General features: G+C 49.1%; 1 protein-coding gene across 6 annotated transcripts; it reads left to right on the top strand.

The window, feature by feature from the left end:
* The first annotated feature begins 5,368 nt into the window (after positions 1 to 5,368).
* Positions 5,369 to 20,584, top strand: Itih3 (inter-alpha trypsin inhibitor, heavy chain 3). Of its 6 annotated transcripts, none has more exons than XR_003950825.1 (22): positions 5,369 to 5,699; positions 6,316 to 6,336; positions 7,120 to 7,286; positions 7,390 to 7,494; positions 7,714 to 7,876; positions 8,380 to 8,493; positions 9,740 to 9,865; positions 10,092 to 10,208; positions 10,713 to 10,881; positions 11,369 to 11,494; positions 11,743 to 11,924; positions 13,339 to 13,524; positions 13,676 to 13,815; positions 14,349 to 14,503; positions 15,105 to 15,107; positions 15,963 to 16,088; positions 16,245 to 16,280; positions 16,427 to 16,540; positions 17,027 to 17,231; positions 19,283 to 19,455; positions 19,647 to 19,758; positions 20,344 to 20,584. XR_003950825.1 is itself a non-coding variant. In NM_008407.2 (22 exons), the coding sequence occupies exons 1-22, from the start codon at positions 5,607 to 5,609 to the stop codon at positions 20,471 to 20,473; spliced, it is 2,670 nt and encodes an 889-aa protein (NP_032433.2). In that variant the 5' UTR covers positions 5,569 to 5,606; the 3' UTR covers positions 20,474 to 20,584. The 6 variants fall into 6 exon arrangements, 5 of the variants coding, with proteins under 5 accessions (XP_006518650.1, XP_006518648.1, XP_006518649.1 ...); NM_008407.2 differs by having other exon boundaries at positions 5,569 to 5,699; positions 15,963 to 15,995; XM_006518588.1 differs by lacking the exon at positions 16,245 to 16,280 and adding an exon at positions 5,976 to 6,091 and having other exon boundaries at positions 5,608 to 5,699; positions 15,963 to 15,995; positions 16,346 to 16,540.
* The last annotated feature ends 1,983 nt before the right edge of the window (positions 20,585 to 22,567 follow it).

The following is a 22,567-nucleotide window of genomic DNA, read 5'->3' as shown; positions in this document are numbered from 1 at the left end:
GCACAACTAACCCAGAGCTTCCTATGGGCAGGCCCATTAACAGATGAAGAAGTGGAAGTTAGGTGACCTGTTGAAAATCCCTCAGCTAATGAATGACAGACCTGGGTTCTCAACCCATGCTGTTTGACACCAAGCAGGTCACACGTATGTCCTGTGTGACTCTTCCAGTCAGCTGTGAGGTGCGTGGTAAACATAAACACTTGAAGACTCTTTGTAGGTAGACTTGGGGTCCTGAGGAAATCTTACAGGAGCGTGCACCTTAGACTCTCCCTTTGTCACATTTCCTTGTGGGGATGGCAGCTTGTGAAAGTCAGATTGGTACATCCTGAGGACAGAGACAGCCACTGTCCAAGGCTAGGATTTTAGGGTCCTCGAACGGGACCCCATTGTCTCCTCATACTGTCTAGAATTGTCCTGTTAAGGCTCCTTTCCCTGGGTTGATCACAGGACTATGTTACAGTGAAATGTCACACAGCACAGGACGATGCACCCCAACTTGGGGGAGCCATTGCCCTTCGTGTGAAAGTGGACGGGACCCTGCCCACTCTGGTTAAGAGTTTCTCTTTCTCTTCTGTCTTCGGACAGTCCCCATGACAAACAAAACTCACCAGGGCCCAGATTAGACAAAGCCTGGTCTTGAGTAACAGATTATTATATTATGGTCTCATTTGTGACAAAATAATTTTAAAGAAGAAAATTTTATTTTGGCTTACAGTTTGAAGAGATATAATCCATCAGCCCTGAGAAGACATGGTGGCAGAAGCAGGAGGCACCCACAATCAGACAGCTAGCTCATGAGTGCTTGGACTTAGCTCAGGTTTTCCTTTGTATTCAATCGAGAAGCCCAGCTCCTGAAACAGTACCACCCAATTTAAAGAGGGACTTCCTGATCAGATTAACCTAATATAGATAATCCCTATAGGCATGCCCAGAGGTTAACCTAATCTAGATATTACATCACAGGTATTCCTAGAGGCTTGTCTCTTCAGTGATTCTAGATCCATAATCAGAAGTAATTGTCACAAGTTTATCCCTGTCAGTCTGGCACTGGAACATATCACTTTTAACATATACCCCCTACTCCTTTGTTCTCTTAGGCTCATGGGCATCTCAATGCAAAATGCATTCAGTATAACTTGAAAAAGTCCCCGCAGTCTTTTTGTATTGACACAATTTACAAGTCCAAAGTCTTTTCAGAAACTCAAGGCAGTCTCTTAACTGTGAACTCCTATAAAAATAAAAAGCGAGCCACGTGCTTCTAGTGTTTGCTGGTACACAAGTAAACACCCCCATTCTAAAGGAGGGAGAATGGGGTAATGGGAATGACTGGGCCGAAGCAAGACTGAATGAAATTCAGAAGGGGAAACGCCAGGTCCTGGAGCTACATGTTGAGCGTCTATGAATCACCTGGGTGCTAAGGAGTCTAGGCAGCCATGCCTCCCCAGCTGCAGCACATGCAACCTCTCTCTTGAGTCGGACCCACCCCACACATGCAGAATTCCTCAGCAGACAGCTCCAGGCTTGGGCACCTCCATATCCTGGAGTCTCCATTACAACTGAGGCTTCACCTTCAGAGCTTCAGACTGGTTTCTCAGGGCTACCTTGCAGGGACTATGACCTGCCACGCAGGCCTAAAGAGATCTCTGTCAACTTGGATCTTTTATGCCTGCAAAAACAGTTCCACTTGGTTGAATGTTGTATAGCAACAGTTCCACCGAGATTGAAACACTCCACCCTGCAGGGAATCTCATTAAGTCAAGAAGTAAACGACTCAAAATAGCTTTAGGAAGCTCCTGAAACTGACCAGATTTCCTAGGACCCTTCTTTTCCAAGAGTATATGTCTTAATTACTGTTAACACTGCTAGTATGTGTTAGTTTCTGTGAAGAGATACCATGATCAAAGCAACTCTTATAAAAGAAAGCATTTAATTGGGGCTGGCTTACAGCTTAGAGATTTAGCTCATTATCATCACAGATGGAAATAGTCAGGCATGGCTCTGGAGCTGGACCTGAGCTTTGCATCCTGATCCACAGGCTGTAGGCAGAGAGAGAGAGAGAGAGAGAGAGAGAGAGAGAGAGAGAGAGAGAGAGAGAGAGAGAGAGAGAACAAACACTGGGCCTGGTGTGGTCTATTGAAACATCAAAGCCCACCCAAATTGACACACTTCTTCCAACAAGGTCACATCTTTCAATCCTTCTCAAACAGTTCCACTCTCTGGTGACCAAGCACTCAAATATATGAGTCTCTGAGGACACCCTCTTTTAAACCACCATAGTATGTAAACAGCAAGAGCTACTTAGAGTCACTCTTAGACAAGACAAACAGACTGGAGGAAGCAGAGACCCGTTGAACTGCCTAGAAGAGAAAGGACACTCCCCACCCTATTGAGAGACCCATTGAACTGCCTAGAAGAGAAAGGACACTCCCCACCCTATTGAGTGCCTGCAGGCTGTGCCCTGTGCTCCAGATTTCTAGCTACTGTGAGCTGCCACCAAAGCCGGGTGACCTTTGGCGATGCAGCTGTCTTTGAGTTATTTCTGCTCTTATAAAAATTGCCTCTCAGCCAGGCGTGGTGGCGCACGCCTTTAGTCCTAGCACTTGGGAGGCAGAGGCAGGTGGATTTCTGAGTTCGAGGCCAGCCTGGTCTACAAAGTGAGTTCCAGGACAGCCAAGGCTATACAGAGAAACCCTGTCTCAAAAAACCAAAAAAAAAAAAAAAAAAAAAATTGCCTCTCTCAGGCCCCTTGGTCTTTCAAACTTTATATGCCCCAACACCAGGGCCAAGAAGTGGGAGTGGGTGGGTAGGGGAGCAGGGCGGGGGGAGGGTATAGGGAACTTTTGGATAGCATTTGAAATGTAAATAAAGAAAATATCTAATAAAAAATGCCTCTCTCATATTCCTGTAAGTAACCCCAATAAAACTCATTGGTTCACCAAGTTGGACTTAGGTGGCAACCTTTCCTTGGTTTGTCATGGCCTATCTATCTGGAGTGAGTAGATTTTGTGAGCATGCGTGCATGTGTGTTTTGTGCTGTGTTCCTCACAAAAGTCTGTCACACACAACAGATTCTGTGATAAAAATACCCTGACAAAGCAACTTAAGACAGAAAGTGTTTATTTTTAGCTTACAATTCAAAGAGCACCCGGGTAGGCATGGTGGCAGGAATAGGAGGTGGCTGGTCACATTGCATCCCGAGTCAGGGAGCAGCGAGCAATGAGCTCTTGTACTCAGCTCATTTTTGTTTTGCTCAGTCCTGGATCCCAGCTACTGGAATGGTACATCCACAGCTAATGTGGGTCTTCCCTCTCTAATCTAGATAATCCTTCCTAGTACCCTGAGAGGCTTGTCTCTTCAGTGACCCAGGTTCACAATTTTAGCATCACAGATGCTGAGCTCAAAGGCTACCCCAGGTTGGGGAACACAGAGTCCTTCAACAGCAAGTCCATCAACTCGCTGTGGGAGGAGAGATCAATTTACCTCTCAAGGCATTCTGGGAAAACAGGACTGTCAATAGACTGGGCCAGCCTACTCATCTTCCCCTTCTGAAGAGTGGGCGGGGACAGCCTAGGGATGGAACGGAATCTCTACAATTCTAATTTTGCATGATTCTCATTTTCTCCAAATTCTTGGCCATCCTTCTTCTTCTCTTCTTTTTTTTTTAAAGATTTATTTATCATTATTATATCTAAATACACTGTAGCTGTCTTCAGACACACCAGAAGAGGGCATCAGATCTCATTACGGATGGTTGTGAGCCACCATGTGGTTGCTGGGATTTGAACTCAGGACCGTCAGAAGAGCAGTCAGTGCTCCTAACCGCTGAGCCATCTCTCCAGCCTCTTGGCCATCCTTCTTAAGTAGCCATAAAATTCCTATTTCAAGTTTTCCTTGTCCCCATACTCAGAGCATCTAGGGAGAAGGCAGGTTCAGATGAGAGGCAGGAAAGGTTCCACAGGTAGCTGTGAGACCAGAGAAGCAGGCTTCCTCCAACCCCAGCCTGCTGAAAATGGCCATGTGACTGGGACGTGCCCAGCTCTAAGAAAGAGGCCTGGTTTTGAGGGATCTTCTCTCTACATCAGGTGTTGGTGTTCTCTCTACATCAGGTGTTGGTGTTTGTTTGTTTGTTTGTTTGTTTGTTTTTTAAGAACAGGTAGGTGCTGCCCAGCTGGGTGTCTCTCTGCAGCGGCCTCTGTCACCCCAGCCTCTGTGCTGACTTGGTAACCCTGCCACTATTGCTCTGTGTCTCTTGCCACATCTAATCATTAGGCTAAGCCTTTCTGCAGCCTACCCCACCTCTCCATGTCTGCTCTCAGCCATCTCTCTGTAGCCAGAGCACTCTCCACATGTCTGACAGGCATGCCCAAGCTCTGCATGTCTGACTGACAGGCATGCTCAGAGCTTTCCGTGGAGAGCACGGTGCTGTCCATACGGGAGCTGGCCTCAGCTCAGATAGACAAGGGTCTACTCTGCTCAGCACATAGAGGGTACTCAGAGAAGTCACGTCATGGTGAGCATGGGGCATCTGTCCTAAAAAGGCCAGAGGCAGTAGGACCCTGGTGTGGCTCCGGAGGTCCCAACCCTCATGCAGAAAGTGCCAAGAGTGAACCCTTGGCAGGGTCCTAGGGTACACAGTGAGCAAATTAAGGCTTGTCCTATCCAGGAAGGGACAGTCCAGTATAAGGTGACAGGATGGACTCCCAGAGTACCTGTTGGGACCAGGGAAATGGCTCAATGATAACCTCTACTACTCTTGCAGAGAACCTGAGTCTGTCTCCAGCACCTATGTTAGGGTCAGGCACCTACACTCACATACACATATGCCCACACTGACAAATGGACACACACACATAAAATAAAATAAAATAAAATAAAATAAATCTTTTAAAAAAGAAATACACTATCATACTGTGAATGACCACATGACAAGGACTTGATGTCTAAGAGACATCCAGAGCTTTTTTTTTTTTTTTCTTAATTAAGAGCATCTTTTGTCTAATAAGGAAGAGGGAAGCCAGGGTCCTTGGGCTGGCAGAGGAAGATGATACACACAGTGAAAGACAGGCACACAGTCAGGGGAGAGACACTGAGAGAAGCACAGTTTGGAGTCAGATCCCAGAGGGAGCTAGGGTACAGGGTCCCTGGCAGACACATCAGGTAATAGAACAAAGGGCTCAGCCATGGGGGGTCTAGCCCTGAGAGTGGCTGCCTTGTGAGGACTGGAGCTGGGATCTAGGCCCAGACTAGAGGCAATGTGGGTGGTAAGGACTAAAACACTGAGCCCTAGATGCAGAGATGCCAGCTGTTCTAAATGCAGCTCACACCACCCTCACCAGGGAGAGTGGGGGTCACTTGGTTCACACAGCTTCTGCCTTCCTGAGGGCCTCCAGACTTCAGACTATCAGGAGTGCCGCCCCAACACTGTTATTGTATCCACGGGGTCCTCTTCACACAGACTTTCTGGGTGGTTACTCCACCCACCCCCAGTTCCCGGAGCTGCTGTCTGCTTCCTGAGCTCTGGCCCCATGGTCCAGGTCCTTGACCCTGCTTGGAAAACACTGGGCTGGCATATATAAAGAAAGCAGGCCAGGCCCCTGTGCTCAGCAATGAGGACTATGTGGTGGCCCTGCCTTGTCTTGGCTCTGCTCTCTGGCTTGGAGACCTCTGGCTTTCCGAGAAGTCCCCTCCAGCTGCTTGGGGTGAGTCGAACTTCCTATCTGATATCAGGACTTTGAGGGTCATACGGGCAGAAAATCCCCCCCCCCAAGTCCCCCAAGTGAGGGGAAAAGGAAGCTTAGGACTGGACAGTGTGTTACTGGGACATCGTTGGACTCCAGAGAGCCAAGCTGCAGACAGGACTGATAAACAAACATGCTATTTAACACTAAGCAGGGTTCCCCAAACTACCAGGCCTCAGTTTCTCCACCTGTCAAATGAATGATGAATTGTGAACTTCTCATCTTGGCCTACCTTAGGTGCAAAGCAGTGCAGAGGCCTCTACAAAATGCTAGGTTGAGCCTGATGGGCGGGCAGGTGTCCTGGGAGGATGACTAAAGCAACCAGAGCAAGGGAGAACAGAGTGAGAGGCCAAGTAAGTTGGTGACATACGGAGCAGGAGGCAGCTTAGGATCTTCTGATCTCCTCCATAGGTGACCTGATGGCATATCCCTTTCTCCAACTATTCATTGTCCCTCTCTAACTCATGGCTGGGAGGGACCTGTGTCTCTGAGCCCTGGCCCTAGCCCAGAACCTGTTCCCAGGCCTCTGGTGAGCTTGTGCTTGCCCTGACCTCTTTGTTTATCTTTGTATTTACAGAAACGGAGCCTCCCAGAGGGGGTAAGAACTTCAGGGGGACACAGACTGGGCGTGGAGGGGGGCAGAATGGAGTGCTTGTCCACTTGCTGAAGGTACAGATCATAACAGCAGCTGTCCCAGAGCTGGAAAACAGCTCATGGCCCCATCTTGGCAGAGCCCCATGTGACCCAAAGACCCTTGGGAAAGGGCATTGTAGCCACGGTCCTCCAGCTTTGTCAGGGTCTGCACGAGGGCGGGGGGGGGTGGGGGGGGTAGGTGGGGGGGAGGGCCTTCCTTTCACTCACACTGATCAAGTTCTTGCTGGCTCTTGGCTGCTGGAGGACTGGGAGCAGATGGTGAAGCACGCGGTTACAAAGTATTTAGATTCTTTCTTTACCCAGCATGCCCTGCTCTATCACCCCTATTGGAAAGAGAGTGTCTGGGAACTTGGCACAGGAAGGAGGTGTGTGTTTGAATAAAAGTACCAAAGGACATAGGAAATAGAAAGAGTAAGATGGGAGAAGAGTGTGGAAAACCTAGGGCCAGGTGGAAGAAGAGCCCGGGAAAAGATCTGGACAGCTGCAGCTGTGTGCTGATTGCAGCATTAAGAAGGCAGTACACGAGCATTGTGGCAGTCAACTGAATGTGGGACAAAGGGCACTGTCTAGATCCCCAGTGTGGATGACTGGGAGGACTAAGACACCCCGAGACTTCAGAGCCCATGAGGGGGAATTTGGAAGGGAAGCAGCCAGGCTGGTGAGTTGGTTTCCCAGGATGTAGTTCAGCTAATTACCACCCAGTGATCCTGGCCCACCTCTCCCACAGGTGGTGGATGGCATTGAGGTTTACAGCACCAAGATCAGCTGCAAGGTGACCTCCCGCTTTGCTCACAATGTTGTCACCACAAGGGCTGTCAACCGTGCAGACACAGCCAAGGAGGTGTCCTTTGATGTGGAACTGCCCAAGACAGCCTTCATCACCAACTTCACCTTGTGGGTGCCACTAGAGCTGCTCACTCTAAGTTCCTTGCCGGGGTGGGGTGTGGTGGGGTTCTGGCCCAGTGTGACAGCCCCTTCCCCTACACTCAATCTGCAGGACCATTGATGGTGTCACCTACCCCGGGAACGTCAAGGAGAAGGAAGTTGCCCAGAAACAATATGAAAAGGCTGTGTCCCAGGGCAAGACAGCCGGTTTGGTCAAGTGAGTGTGGCTCTTGGGCTTTGAGAGAAGAAAGCAACTATGACTGTTGCTATGGTAACCATACATATCCCCAGAATATCCCATTGCAAAGCAACTGAGGTTTGGAATAGATAGGAAGGTCTCTAACCTAGGATCTGAGACTTGAACCCAGAGCCTTGAATGAAGGAGGGGTTCCTGAAGTCTTTGTGCTAAGGACTGTCTTGCACCCCTGTCCCTTAGGGCCTCTGGGAGGAAACTGGAGAAATTCACAGTGTCTGTCAACGTGGCTGCAGGCAGCAAAGTCACCTTTGAGCTAACCTATGAAGAACTGCTCAAGAGAAACAAGGGCAAGTACGAGATGTACCTTAAGGTCCAGCCCAAACAACTGGTCAGACACTTTGAGGTAAGCAGCCATTCCTGCATCCTCTGCTCGGAACCACAGAAAGCCCAGGGAAGGGCAGTAGGGTCGAGGTGGGAGAAGGAGAGCATGTCTCAGAGCTGAGCCAAGGACATGTCTCCAAGTCCCTGTGCTGGGCTGAGGAGGGTTGGAAGCAGCACATTGGCTTTAGCTACAACAGTTGGGAGCCAAGGGGAGGAGGCTTCAGCACCGGGGCCCTTGAGGACTGTATCACAAAGCACTTCAGAAACACTGCAACTGGTCCGTTTTATCTACATCAAGGTTAAAAGGAAAAGGAAATAGAAATACTGTGGTTGTGGAACTCAGGATCAATGGCAGACAGATGACGCAAATGTTTTGTGCCACCATACCCTTTGAACTTTCCTAGTAGTCATCACTATCATCCGGGAGGCTCCCGGTATCACCACAGACCCATGTCATTTCCCTTGAATGTGTCCCAGACCACTGCACCATTGCAGTATGACATCTCCTTCGTTTGGCCATTTCAGATTGATGCACACATCTTCGAGCCACAGGGCATTAGCATGCTAGATGCTGAAGCCTCATTCATCACTAATGACCTCCTGGGAAGCGCCCTCACCAAGTCCTTCTCAGGCAAGAAGGTGATGTAGATACCTCTGGGGCTTGGGGTGCAGGGGGTAGACCATCAGCCTTGACTTTGCTGATCTAAGCATGGTGGGGGTTGTCTGTCTGTGATGTTGCCGTTCTCCTCAGTCAACTGGGTCATCAGGGTGAGTGCTAATGCTAACCTGCTAGAAGATTTGGGGTCTCAACAACTACCAGTACAATGGGGGAGACAGGAAGCCATTTATAAAGCCCAGTTCCATTCTACCCTGGCAAATAAACAGACGGGGGCGGGTTTGCAGACCAAGAAACTGAGGCTAGCTTTGCTGACTCCGCATTAAGAGATGGGAGATTTATCTTAGTCAGGGTTTCTATTCCTGGACAAAACATCATGACCAAGAAGCAAGTTGGGGAGGAAAGGGTTTATTCAGCTTACACTTCCACAGTGCTATTCATCACCAAAGGAAGTCAGGACTGGAACTCAAGCAGGTCAAGAAGCAGGAGCTGATGCAGAGGCCATGGAAGGATGTTCCTTACTGGCTTGCTTGCTTATAGAACCCAAGACTACCAGCCCAGAGATGGTCCCACCCACAAGGAGCCCTCCTGCCTTGATCACTAATTGAGAAAATGCCTTACAGCTGGAATCTCATGGAGGCATTTTCTCACCTCAAGCTCCCTTCTCTGTGATAACTCCAGCTTGTGTCAAGTTGACACACAAAACCAGCCAGTACAAGATTCAGGATATTTGGTTTAATTCTCATTCTTGGTGCTGGGCAGTTGACACCAGTCACTAAGCCCCGTGCAATTCCAGGGCAGGAGCCCAGTGCCAATGGAAAGTGGATGAGGAAGTATAAAGATCAAATCTCAGCTGTCTAGGCTCTCCAGAGAGACGTTCAAAGAGCCTACATTCAAGAGAGCTGCTAGCGTCTGGATGCTCCCAGTCTCTAACACCCACTTCCCCATTTGCATCCTTCTGCCCTTTGGGTACCAACTCAAAAGTGCAAACCACTCAGCACAAGGTTCTCTCTTACGGGGCAAAACTCCCATGCCCAAGTAACTTCTGGAGCTGAGCTAAAGAGTTAAGATGAGGCAGTCAGAAGGGAGGAGAAAGACTAAATGAAAATGACAGCCTCCCCACCCCAGACAGGTTCTGGTCAGCCAGGGAGGGAGGTATTCAAAAAAATGGGGTCTGGGAGCAGCTTTATCCAGGAGGAACTGCCTATTCTTTCTGTCTGCCAGTGCACCACCCTCACTAAGCTCAAGGCTCTTCCCTTCTCCCCACAGGGGCACGTGTCTTTCAAGCCCAGCTTAGACCAGCAGCGTTCATGCCCGACCTGTACAGACTCCCTCCTCAACGGGGACTTCACCATTGTCTACGATGTGAACAGAGAGTCTCCAGGGAATGTGCAGGTAGAGCTCGATGGCTCTATCAGGCTTGCTTGCTAATTCATCATCATGGTGGGGAGAGGCCCAGTATCCTAAGGGGCTCCAGCGGTGGTCCTTCCTCCTGTCTTTAGCACCAGATCCCTTGCACAGCAGCTCCTGGAGAGTGGAAATGACAAACCTTTGACTTCTGCTTGCAAGACAAGGCATTGTTAAACAGGCATTGGCCTCCCCCTCTCTTCCACACTTGCAGATAGTCAATGGCTACTTTGTGCACTTCTTTGCACCCCAAGGCCTTCCAGTGGTGCCTAAGAACATAGTCTTTGTGATTGATGTCAGCGGCTCCATGTCTGGTCGGAAAATCCAGCAGGTTTGTCTTCATCCAACGCCCTCCCAGCACCCAGGGCAGCCCTGGGGTATAGAAACATGAGGAGGAAGAGATTTTGTTTTTTAAATTATTATTATTTTTTTTAATGTATGAGTACTCTATCTGTTTATACACCCATATGCCAGAAGAGGGCATCAGATCACATCATGGTTTTGAGCCACTATGTGGTTGCAGGGAATTGAACTCAAGACCTTTGGAAGAGCAGCCAGTGCCCTTAACCGCTGAGCCATCTCTCCAGCCCCAAGATTCTTTTATTTTTTTTTTAAAGTGGGAAGATTCTAGTATTTCTGGTGGAAAAGGAAGGATCAGACAGAATGTAAGAATATGCAAAGCTTTTACCCACTTCCACAGGGAATTGGGGGCCTTGGGCAATGCTAACTCATAAGGATAAGGCTAATAGGCGATCCTCTGTCGGCCTAGGCTAGAAGCAACTGGCTCATTTCTCTTGCGTGTCTTTATGGTCTGTTTGTCTTCTTCTTCCTGCAGACCAGGGAAGCCCTTCTTAAAATCCTGGATGACGTGAAAGAAGATGACTACCTGAATTTCATTCTCTTCAGCACCGATGTGACCACCTGGAAAGATCACCTAGTTCAAGCCACCCCTGCAAACCTCAAGGAGGCCAAGACATTTGTGAAGAACATCCATGATCAAAGCAGTGAGCTGGGGGGAGGGGACAGATGAGCACTCCGTGCCGGCAGCCCCTCTCCTTTGTGTCTCTCCCTTGGGGTAGACCTCAGACTTGAAGACCAGACACCAGGGTGCCTCCTTTGCTGCCTAGGGAAACCTGTTCTCCGAACTTCTAACCCATCATCCTGGTGCTCACAAGTCTTATCGTGATAAGGCACAGGGACATGACATCTATATCATTTCCTTCCCACTCCTGGAGACTCCACCTGACTTCTTGCCAAACTGCTATCATCTCACATGCTTGGAACCTCTTAGCACCCCTTTGATGCCTGTGTGAAAGTCTATGCTGTTTGTCCACATATGTCAATGTTTTCTGAGTACTTCTATGTCCAGGATGACACAGTCCTTGGCACAAGAGCAGGGTCCACTGCTCGAGTCTCCTTCAACAGCCTTGTACTCTGGTGCCCCAAGGACACACCGTACCCCACTGGTTCTGTCTCTCTGTTGGTGTACAGTGACCAACATCAATGATGGGCTGCTGAAGGGTATTGAAATGCTGAACAAGGCCCGAGAGGACCACACTGTCCCAGAGAGGAGCACCTCCATCATCATCATGTTGACAGACGGGGATGCCAATACTGGTGAGGGAGAGGGAGGCTTGAGCCCAAGGTGAGAGCGTGTCTGCTTGCCTGCCTGCCTGCCTGTGTGGCTGACTCACTACAAGACCTTGGATGTCTTTTCTTGGGGTTCCCTAGCATCTTGTGAGCCCCTTAAAGGCAGGTACATGCCTATCCTTGTCAGGGCTCCCTATGAGCTCTGTATATAAAGAGCCAGGTCTCCCCAGCATAGCCGTGGAGATGATCCTGAACATGAACCATGCTTTCTACAGGCGAGAGCAGACCAGAAAAGATCCAGGAAAACGTCCGGAATGCCATCGGGGGCAAGTTCCCTTTGTATAACCTGGGTTTTGGCAACAATCTGAATTATAATTTCCTGGAGACTCTGGCCCTGGAGAACCATGGGCTTGCCCGGCGCATTTATGAAGATTCTGATGCCAACTTGCAGCTGCAGGTACATCTTACCTCACACGCTATTTCTCAGGCAGCTCTTTCCACGTGACAACTTCAGGTGTCAGATGGAGCCTCCTCTCTGTTAAAGTGCACCCCTGGCTGCATCTTGTTCTATTCTATATAAAACAGAGTTGCCTCCTCTGCAGGACTGGTAGATCAAACACAGGACATTCTATATTTGTCTCACGAGCAATAAGACATTTTTATGTAAGCATGCCCAAACATTTCACAGGACAACGGTTTATTAAGTCTGTCGTAAGGAATAATATGGCAACTGACAAGGTGGCTTAAATAACAGAAACATTGTCTCACAGTCTTAGAGGCTACAGGTATGAGATCAAGTGACGGGGGTTGGTTCCTCTCTGAGGGAAAGGTCTGCATAGGCTTCAATTTTTGACTTGTCACAATCCTCTTCTTCTTGGGCCTTCCCATGCATTCTTTTCATTGTGTGTCTGTATCCAGTTTCCTCTTTTTATAAGGACACAAGGGATACTGGACTAGGGCCCAACTTCATGACATCATTGGATTATCTGTGTAGAGAATTTACCTCCAAATAAGGTTGCACTCTGAGGATTAGGCTGTTGGAATTGCAGTACAAATCTGACTCATGACAGACACAGATCTTTATTCAATAAAACAGTATTTAAAAATATTTGCTAGCCAAATGTAACTGTGTGTCACACTCTTCAATCTGAATCTAGGACCTCCCACTGGTGGTGGACCACACCCCCACATGTAGGGGACTCCAGGGCTTTCCTCCCCTCTGACCACACCCCTTTCTCTGGCTAATATTTCTTTATCTAAAGTTCTGCACCCAGAATTATGTCCTTTCCTTCTGTCCCCTCTAGTCTTTAAGACGGTGGGAACAGCCAGGCAGTAGTGGTGCACACCTTTAATCCCAGCACTGGGGAGGCAGAAGCAGGCAGATCTCTGTGAGTTCAAGGCCAGCCTAGTCTACAGAGAGAGTTCTAGGACAGCCAGGGCTACACAGAAAAGCCCTGTTTTGAAAAACATAATAATAATAATAATATAAAAAGAAGCTTAAAAGCTTAACATTTATGGGCTGGAGAGATGGCTCATCAGTTAAGAAAACTCACTGCTCTTCCAGAGGTCCTGAGTTCAATTCCCACATGGTGGCTCAGAACCACCTATAATGGGATTGGACGCCCTCTTCTGGTGTGTCTGAAGACAGCTACAGCATACTCATACAGACAGTGACCTCGTAGGAGACTGTGCCTTCGTAGACTCCAGGGCACAGCCAGGACTATTCAGAAATGAAGACCAAGGGAAAGGATCTGTTCAGCCCTTGAGAACCAAATGTCACCTCATAGCATTTGTGAGACCAACCTATCCTGGGCTTCTCCATGTCTCCCCTGGGAGGTCTGAGGTGACCAGATCCCTGATCTGACTTACAGGGCTTCTATGAAGAGGTAGCTAATCCACTGCTGACTAATGTGGAGGTGGAATACCCCGAGAACGCCATCCTAGACCTCACCAGGAACAGTTACCCCCACTTCTACGATGGCTCTGAGATTGTTGTAGCAGGGCGCCTGGTGGACAGGAACATGGACAACTTCAAAGCAGATGTGAAGGGCCATGGGGTGAGTGGGAACAGATGCCTGGGGCATGCTGGGAATGAAGAGTCGGCAGCGACAGACACGAGGCTTCTTGGAGTGGTGTCCTCTGAACCCAGCCACCACAGCTCCACAATCCGGCTCTCAAGTCTCTCAGTTGCCCCATTTCCCCACCCAGGCCTTGAATGACCTGACCTTCACAGAGGAGGTAGACATGGAGGAAATGGATGCAGCCCTGAAGGAGCAAGGCTACATTTTTGGGGACTACATTGAGCGACTCTGGGCCTACCTCACTATTGAGCAGCTACTGGAGAAACGGTGAGTTGGCCTACCCTCCCCTTGAGGAATACCCAGCTGCCTAGCACCGTCCACAGCTCTGATTGTGTTCTGGCAAAGCCAGAGGAGTAAGACAGCCACCCACTGAGGAAGGATGTCACTGTGAACATTCTTACTGCTCTGCCTCTCCCCTAAGATGTTCCCTTGTGTCCCACCCCTCCTGCTTGCCCATCTCAACCAGCAAACACTGCTGAAGGCTGAGAGTGCCTCTAGGGCAGAGGAGGGCTTTTTCTCTTCATCAGCACCACCCAGTGATAGGGAGGTTGAAGAGCAGTGATGGGGGGCAAGCCCCAACACCCTGAGGGTGTAGCTGAGCACCCTTGAGAGGACAATGTGTCTGCTCCCCCACCCCCATTCCAGTGAGCTCCACTGAGCAGGAGCAAGGATGTGGGCAGTGGAGAGAGGGGAGTTGGTCCCTGGCTGCCCCTGGAGAGTCTGGTCTGGTTGGGGAGTTAATGGGAAAAGGAAGCAGTATGGTGTGTTCTGGGCTGACTCTGAGCTGTTCCTCCTTCCAGCAAGAATGCCAAAGGGGATGAGAAGGAGAACATCACAGCGGAGGCCCTGGATCTGTCCCTCAAGTACCACTTTGTAACCCCACTGACCTCCATGGTGGTGACCAAGCCTGAGGACAATGAAGACCAGACATCCATTGCTGACAAGCCTGGGGAAGGTGGGCACAGGGAGAGAAGGCCAGACTCTAGGATCTTCCCTCTAAGTCCCTGGACCCTAGAATCCCAACAGAGGACTTGGCTAGGCTGGGGATACCAGACCTTTTAAGAGAGGGGCGTATTTAGAAGTATCTGCAGGGGTATGAAAAGAGTGAAGTGGTTATCAGGGGTGTGGTGTGGGGGCCAGTAGGAGTCTCTAAGTTTCTCAAGGGATGGAAGCCAAGAGAGCACTCCATCTAGGGACAGTTAGACAAGAGGTGCTCCTAGCCCCAAATTTAGACCTGTGACAAACTACCAAGGACCTGGGATGTGTGAGAAAAGAGGCCCTGAGATCTGGAATCCAAGACCAAACATCTTTAACAAGACCCCAATTGTACTCACCAGGAGAGCCCCGAATGTATATAGCGACTTCATGGGGAGCCTGGCACTGAGAGGCACAGTCCCTGTTTTCTAGGAGTGCTTTGTTCTAGGGGACACCCTATGGGGACAAAGCTAGCTCTAAGCCAGGCCACAGAGCACCCTCACTGGCTGCAATGGACTTAGTCAGTAGCCTATGTCTAATATGGCTTTTCTTCTTTCTCCCTCGCTATGACTGCATGTTAGAAGGTAAGCTTCATGTGATGGATGGAGGGAGAGAGTAGGGGAGGGAGAGAGGGAGTGAGAAAGGGAGGGAGGCATAAAAGGAGGGAGAGAGGGACTGAAGAGAGCTTTCAGACTCACGCCAAGTCTCAGGGTTCCCATTCATTAAATTGAAGATGCCTTCCTTATCTCAAGATGGGCCAATCAATGACAGTGTCCTATTAATCTGCAAAAACGATTAATTTTGATATCTAGCACTTTTACATGACCCCTAGCAACCCATATGTGACTCTTTTCCAACTCTCATTATGTGAGTGCACGAAGTCCAGAGAGGACTCAGCCAGTAGCTGATCTGGGACATAGGCCTAGGCACTTGGGCCCGGTGCCCATGCTGAAGGTGTCTGGGACCCAAGGCCCCCATTTCTCTCACTGTGAAATCAGAACACTGTACCCCTCCAGTGCGTTAATGTCAAGCAAGACTCAGCCCCTGGCAAGCTGCCCACCTGAATCTCCAAGGAACACAAGTACATTAGGTCACCATTTCCCCTCGGGAGCAACCAACCATGAAGGAACAACAGACATTGTGGGTCTCACCCTATCCCATCTAGGGGCTGAAGAGTTCACAGAGAGCTGTGAACATTGGGCATGAGGGGTAGGCTGGCGATGTGATAGATTTACATTTTAGCCATATCAAAATATGCTCCTGTCATTTTATATGACACCTGCACTACCAACAGCTCTGAAAGGGATTTCCTGGGCAAGTCTACCAATGTTGGGGCCCTGGTGGGGACCAGTAGCCTTCAGGCCAACAGGAAGTACAGGATTGGGAGCTGGGGGAAGCCCTTGGCTGTTGCTCATGCCTGCCCTTTGATGTTTTACTAGCCATCGCTGAGACCACGACCATGTCCTTCTTGAGTGAGTACATGAGGCTGCACCCAGAGCCTTCCCTGCTCCAGCCCCTCCTGTAGTGTTTCCTCAATCAACCTCTGTCACAGGCCGATTGACCAGGTGTCCTGGGGTGTCTGCATGCTGGTGGAGGGGAGAGAGGGAAGGAAATCATTGGGGGGTCAGATTGGGAGAGGTATAAGCCAAATTCCGAATGGAGGTCCCAGATCTCCCCAGGACAGCTTGCTTTGTTCAATCTGGTCTCCCTTTGCTCCGTAGCCACTCAGCAGTCCAGTCAGAGCCCCTACTATTATGGTGAGTTGCTTGGCTCCTCCCCTGGTCAAGGTTCAGTGTTACGGGTGTCTTGCTCCTGCCCACAGGCCCAGGAGTCCTGGGAAGTCCAGGAGGCCAGGGAAGTCTTGTGGCACAGGGTGTCAGCCCATTCTCTGATGTGCTCTCAGTGGATGGGGACCCCCACTTTATCATCCAAATCCCGGGAAAAAACGACAGCATCTGCTTCAACATCGACGAGAAGCCTGGAACCGTGCTGCGCCTGATTCAGGACCCAGTCACAGGTGGGGCTACAAGCTGGGGTGCTTTCTGTCAGGATCTGAGAGCCCAGGTGAGTCCATGGCCCAGATCCTCCTGACTCGAGTAATTAATTATTCGTCTTCACTTATAGAACACTCTGCACAAGGGAGGAGGGGCCAGCCAACCAGCAAGACCCACTAAGTACCTAGTGCTATTAGGGACAAACCCACTATAAGTGTCTAATGCTATTAGAGAATGGTAGATATGGGAAGCCTGGCCTGTATATTGGGAGCAGGTTTTCCCTCTCACAACACTTCCTGACCCAGGAAAGAGAGAAGGTCCACAATGTCCCAGCATGCCCCAGACCCGAAGCTTCTAGTGTGGAATTTGGCTCTGACCCTCTGGTGTTTCCTTGGGACTCTGCCTCTGTTTCCCCTCAGATTACCTTGCTAAAGAGGAAGACATCCCTACAAGCCATAACGGATTCAAAGACCTCACTAGTCTCTCTTCTTGGCTCACCCTTCCGGCAGGTATCACTGTGACCGGACAGATCATCGGAGATAAGCGAAGTAACGCTTCTTCCAGGACAGGGAAAACTTATTTTGGCAAACTGGGCATTACCAATGCTTGGATGGACTTCCGGGTTGAGGTGACCACGGAGAAAATCATCCTAGGGACTGGGGCCGAGCTGAGCACGTTCAGTTGGCTAGACACAATCACGGTCACACAGACTGGGTAAGTTCTCTGTACCTCCAAGGCTGAGGAGGGAGGGAAACGCAGGATTCCTACAAGAGTCACAGGAGAGACTGACAGCCTGAATCCAGATCCCCAAGGGTGGTAACCGTGGGATAGAGCACCAATCCTGAGACCCCTGCCATAGCCAAAATTTGTAGCTGGACAGTATGCAGGACTCACTTTGAGGACAACCATGACAGTATGAAAGCCTTAGGTGGAAGCCAAATGCAGAGGCACACACATAGTCCAGTGCTCTGGAGGCCTAAGGGCAAAGGATTGCTTGAGGCCACAAGTTTAAGACTGGCCTTGGTAATATAACAAGGCGCCATCTCTAAACTTTTATCTATCATCATCACCATCACCATCATCACCATCACCATCATCACCATCATCACCATCATCACCATCAGTATTTCTTCCTCTGCCCCTTGCTCCATGCCGCTTACAGCACGTTGTGAGTAAGTCAGAGGACGACTTTGTGAACTCAGTTCTCTTTCCTTCTGCCTGAGTTACATGGGTTCTGGAGGCTGAACTCAGGCCACCTGGCTTGTGTAGGAAGCACCGTTGTGCAATGAGCAATTTCATCCGCCCTTGCAAGAACCCATTCCTAGACAGACAGGAGGGTTGAGTGTGATTGCAAACATCTTTAATCCTGGCAACTGGGAGACAGAACCAAGATGATCCCAAAAGCTCCAGGTTGGCCTGGGTTACATGACAAGTTCCAGCCTAGCGTGCGAGCTCACAGAGACTGTGCCTGGAACTTGAACGAGACCTGCATAGTTGAGGCCAGATGAGGTGTCAGCATGGAGAAGGGCAAGCGGACTCCAAGTCCTACCCCTCTCCAAGAAACTACTTGAAGTTGATACCTCATGGCAAAGGAAGAATCTGTTTTCTCCAGTGGAATGTCACTGGGTGTAACAACTACGTTCCAGGGCAGCCCACGCCCAGGAGTAGTTAGCCAGTGCAAAATCCACTCCATGGTGTTTTGCTTTTTTTTTTTTAGAACTTCTTTTCTTAGATTTTATTTATTCATTTAATGTATATGAGTACACTTCAGACACACCAGAAGAGGGTATCGGATCTTATTACAGATGGTGGTGAGCCATCATGTGGTTCCTGGGAATGGAACTCAGGACCTCTGGAAGAGCAGTCAGTGCTCTTAACCGCTGAGCCATCTCTCCATCTTTTGTTTTACTTTGCTTTTGTGGATCTTTTGTTTTGTAGTCTGTTTTGGTTTGTTTGTTTGTTTGTTTTATTGGTCTTTTGCTTGTTTGTGTTTATTTTGATTTTGTTTTTGTGTATCTATCATCTATCTATATATCATATATCTATCATCTACCTATCTATTATCTATCTATCTATCTATCTATCTATCTATTATCTATCTATTATCTCTCTATCTCTCTATCTCTCTATCTCTCTATCTCTCTATCTCTCTATCTATCTGTCTGTCTGTCTGTCTATCTATCTATCTATCTATCTATCTATCTGTGTGTATGTCTGAGGAAGAATGGGCAGGAATATATAGCTGGGTTGGGAAGATCTGGAAGGAGATGGGGAAGGGAAACATGATAAAAGTATATTGTATAAAATACGTTTTACTTAAAATATTTTTAAAAAATTAAAATTAATTTTACAACTAAGCAGGAAAGGAGGGAAGGTAGGCGGAAGGAAGGATTTGCGAATTCTCTTGCTGAATCTGCTGATTCCAAAGCTTCATAGCTCTTCTTGTTTTAGAGTCCCAGGGATCCCGCTATTCCCACTAGGCTCAAAGAGGGTACAGCCTGCCCAGGACCACACAGAGCCTGAGCTGGTCCCAGGCCTATAGGTTTCTAGACCTCTTTCCTGCCCCCAGAAGAACCAAGGTCCATTCTGTAGAGGGCACAGATAACATATTTGTGGTAGTCTTATCCCAACATTGAGGTAGTGTCTGGCATCTGTGTGCCTTCAGGTGACATACACTTTGGAGGACTTGTGGAAAAGCCCTTGATTCAGATTGTTAATGCCACGGCCGCATGGCCTCCCTGCCTAGGCCTCCTCTTCTCTCCTAGGCTGTCTGTAACAATCAACAGGAAAAAGAATATGGTGGTGTCCTTTGGAGATGGGATTAGCTTTGTGATCATCCTACACCAGGTTTGGAAGAAACATCCAGTTCACCAGGACTTCCTAGGGTTCTACGTGGTGGACAGTCACCGGATGTCAGCACAGACACATGGGCTGCTGGGTATGAAATGCTAACACTGCAGGCTGCTTAGTTACATGGAAGCACTGCGAATAGATGCGCAACAAGCCACTTAGTCACCCATACCTGGTTCACAACATGCCTGTTCAGCCTTTGCTCCAGTCCTGAAAAGCCAGTGGCCATGGCCCCCCTGGCAACAGACAGAGGCTCACTGTTAATGTTTTCATTCGCAGGCCAGTTCTTCCAACCCTTTGACTTTAAAGTGTTTGGCATCCGCCCAGGCTCTGACCCTACAAAGCCAGATGCCACAATGGTGGTGAAGAATCATCGGTTGACTGTCACAAGGTGAGGTGGCATCTCTGACACCTTCACCCCACCTGGTACCAAGACAGGAAGAAAGAACCCTCCATGCATGGCACCCAGTTTGGCAGGCTCGTGTTTCCTCCGGGGTACCCTTATTTCTTTTTGAGGTTTTGGCCCTCCTAGTCAAGGATTAGCTCAAACCTGGCTCCCTCGAAAGAGCAATCACAGGACACAATCACATTCTCGACAAAAGAACTCTAGTCTCTTCAACCTTAAGCCAGGCATGGTGGCATGTGCCTGCAATCTCAGTCCTTAGAGGTGGAGGTAGGAAGATCAGGAGTTCAGGTCCTTGGCTATTTAGCAAGTTCAAGGCTAGCCTAGGCTATAGGAGACCCTGCCTTAAACATTAAAATATCAAATAAAAAATAATATATCAAAAAAATTTCAGGAGTTAGATGGAGGGATACAGCAAGGTGGTAAAGTACTTACCTGGGACAGGTGGGGCCCTGGATTTAATCCTAGCACTGCAAAACCACTAAAAAAAAATCTCCTTCAACTTTCAGTCCATGATGTCCATAGGCAAGTTGTTCACCCCCTGCCTTACAGCATCTCTTTCTTTTCTCCCAGGGGCTCCCAGAAAGATTACAGGAAGGATGCCAGTGTTGGCACCAAGGTCATCTGCTGGTTTGTCCATAACAATGGAGAAGGACTAATTGATGGTGTCCATACCGACTATATTGTTCCCAGCTTGTTCTGAGTAGCATGTCAGCTGCTGATGAAGTAGAAGGCCTGGGTGGCCTGGAAAAAGGACACAGAATGGGGCTTGTGGGAAAGACCGGGACAATAAAGCCCACCATGTAAACCAAAATGACTGTTAGTCTCTGAGAGCCTTCATGCGCCACCACTCAAGAAACAGGGTGGCTGTTAAGAAGGCAACTTCCCGGGGTCTCAGATGAGACAAATGTGGGACAGAGTTGGTTGGGGTGACACCTTGGGGAATCCACAACTGATGATGAGCGAAGGATCTCCAAGTCATCAGGAGGGGTGCAGTGGGGTGAGGCTAAAATCCAGGGATGTCTTACATCAGGGGTCATGGCTCAAGAGCTCCTTCTCACATCGTGGTGACAAGCAGCAGCATAATGGAGAAAGGGAGGAGGGTTTGAGAGGATATAGTTCATCATGGTGGGACACACATGTAGTTGGAATGACCTTGGTCAGGGGTGGTAGGAGCTTGCCACATGGCTTCCTTATATTGAAAGATCAGAAGCAGAAACTGGAGCGGGAAGCAGGTCTAGTCTAACTCATGAAGACATGCCCCCTAGTGACCACTTCCTCCAGCTAGGCCCCACCCCTTAAAGGTTCTATGACTTCCCCAAACACAGTGCTACTATCTGGTGGACTGAGTGTTTAAACACTTGGAGGACTGGAGGACATCACACACTTACAGAATAACAAGAGGGGGCGTTCATGTTGGCTCACACTTCCAAAGTCAACTTATGGCTGCTTGGCTCTGACACTGTGTTTGTGTAGTGGCGCAATCCATCATGGTAGGAGCATGTTCCAGCAGAAGTCTGTTTACCTTATGGTAGCCCAAAAGGAAAAAGAGCCAGGCATGGTGACACATGCCTGTAAGCCAGAATTGGAAGGCAGAAGCAAGATAATTGAGGTCATCTTAGGTTATATAGAGAGGTGCTGACCAGCCTGGGAACATAAAAGACTCCATCTCAAAAACAAAACAAAACAAAAACAAAACAGAACAAAAACAAAAAAGAAAAAGAAAGAAAGAAAGTTAAAAACTGAAGGAGGACTGGAGAAGGAAGAGGGGACAGGGGGAGGACAGAGAGATGCAAATGATGGCTCATTCCTGTGATTCCCAGCACTGGGGAGGTAGAGAAATGAAGATCAGGAGTTCAAGGCCAGCCTGGGATACAGGAGACCCTGTTTCAGAAAGAGAGTGAAGGAGGTGGGGAGAGGGGGAGAGAGAATGTGTGTGTGTGTGTGTGTGTATGTGAGAGAGAGAGAGAGAGAGACAAAGAGAGAGAGAGAGAAAGAGAGAGAGAGAGAGACAGAGAGAGAGAGACAGAGACAGAGGCAGAGAGACAGAGGCAGAGAGACAGAGACAGAGACAGAGAGACAGAGACAGACAGAGACACAGAGAGGGTTCCCTTCAAGGGGCCCAAGTTCCTTCCACTACGCCCAACCTTCTGAGGTTCCATCGCCTCCTACTAGAGCAACAGACTGGTGACCAGGCTTTAATTACATGGGCTTGTGGTGACACTCCAGATGTAAAACATAACACCACTTATCTACTCAACTACCCACCCGGCCAACCACCCACTCACTCCCCTCCATGCATCCAACCACCCTTGGGGTCAGCAGCCCAGGTGTGATACCCACGGCAAGGATCTGAGGCAGAGTGTAACACAGTTCTTATCTTCACAACTGTCACTGTTTGCCTTCAGGAGGGCCAGGACTCGACAGATCCTCCTGGCACCTCGTGATGACCACTTTCTCCCTTCCAATGAACCCAGAGTGAATTAGGGAGACACAGGGCTCCCTAGAGAGGAACTTGAAGGTATCTCCAGCCCGAGTGCTTGGTCTTCTAGGGAGCTTTGTTTACAAAGAGCACAGCTGACTTTTGCTTTACCTGAATCTGTGCACTAGCACATCCCCTCCATCCCTCTGTGCACTAGCACATCCCCTTCATCCCTCTGTGCACCAGGAAATCCCCTTCATCCCTCTGTGCACCAGGATATCACCCTTCATCGCTCTTGGGACAGGAGGCCTTCTGTCCTCTTTACTTTCTGTCCATACTCCAGGTGTTTCTCTGTACCATTCAGCTTCCAGACAC

Source organism: Mus musculus, chromosome 14, assembly GCF_000001635.26.
Source record: "Mus musculus strain C57BL/6J chromosome 14, GRCm38.p6 C57BL/6J".
NCBI lineage: Eukaryota > Metazoa > Chordata > Mammalia > Rodentia > Muridae > Mus > Mus musculus.
This window is presented reverse-complemented; position numbering and strand designations above follow the sequence as displayed.

Excerpts from the sequence above, each read along its gene's own strand:
- Itih3 (XM_006518585.2), top strand. The coding sequence starts at position 5,607 with ATGAGGACTATGTGGTGGCCCTGCCTTGTCTTGGCTCTGCTCTCTGGC. Across the intron at positions 7,877-8,379 it reads AACTGGTCAGACACTTTGAG|ATTGATGCACACATCTTCGA; the intron begins GTAAGCAGCCAT and ends TGGCCATTTCAG. Across the intron at positions 8,494-9,739 it reads AGTCCTTCTCAGGCAAGAAG|GGGCACGTGTCTTTCAAGCC; the intron begins GTGATGTAGATA and ends TTCTCCCCACAG.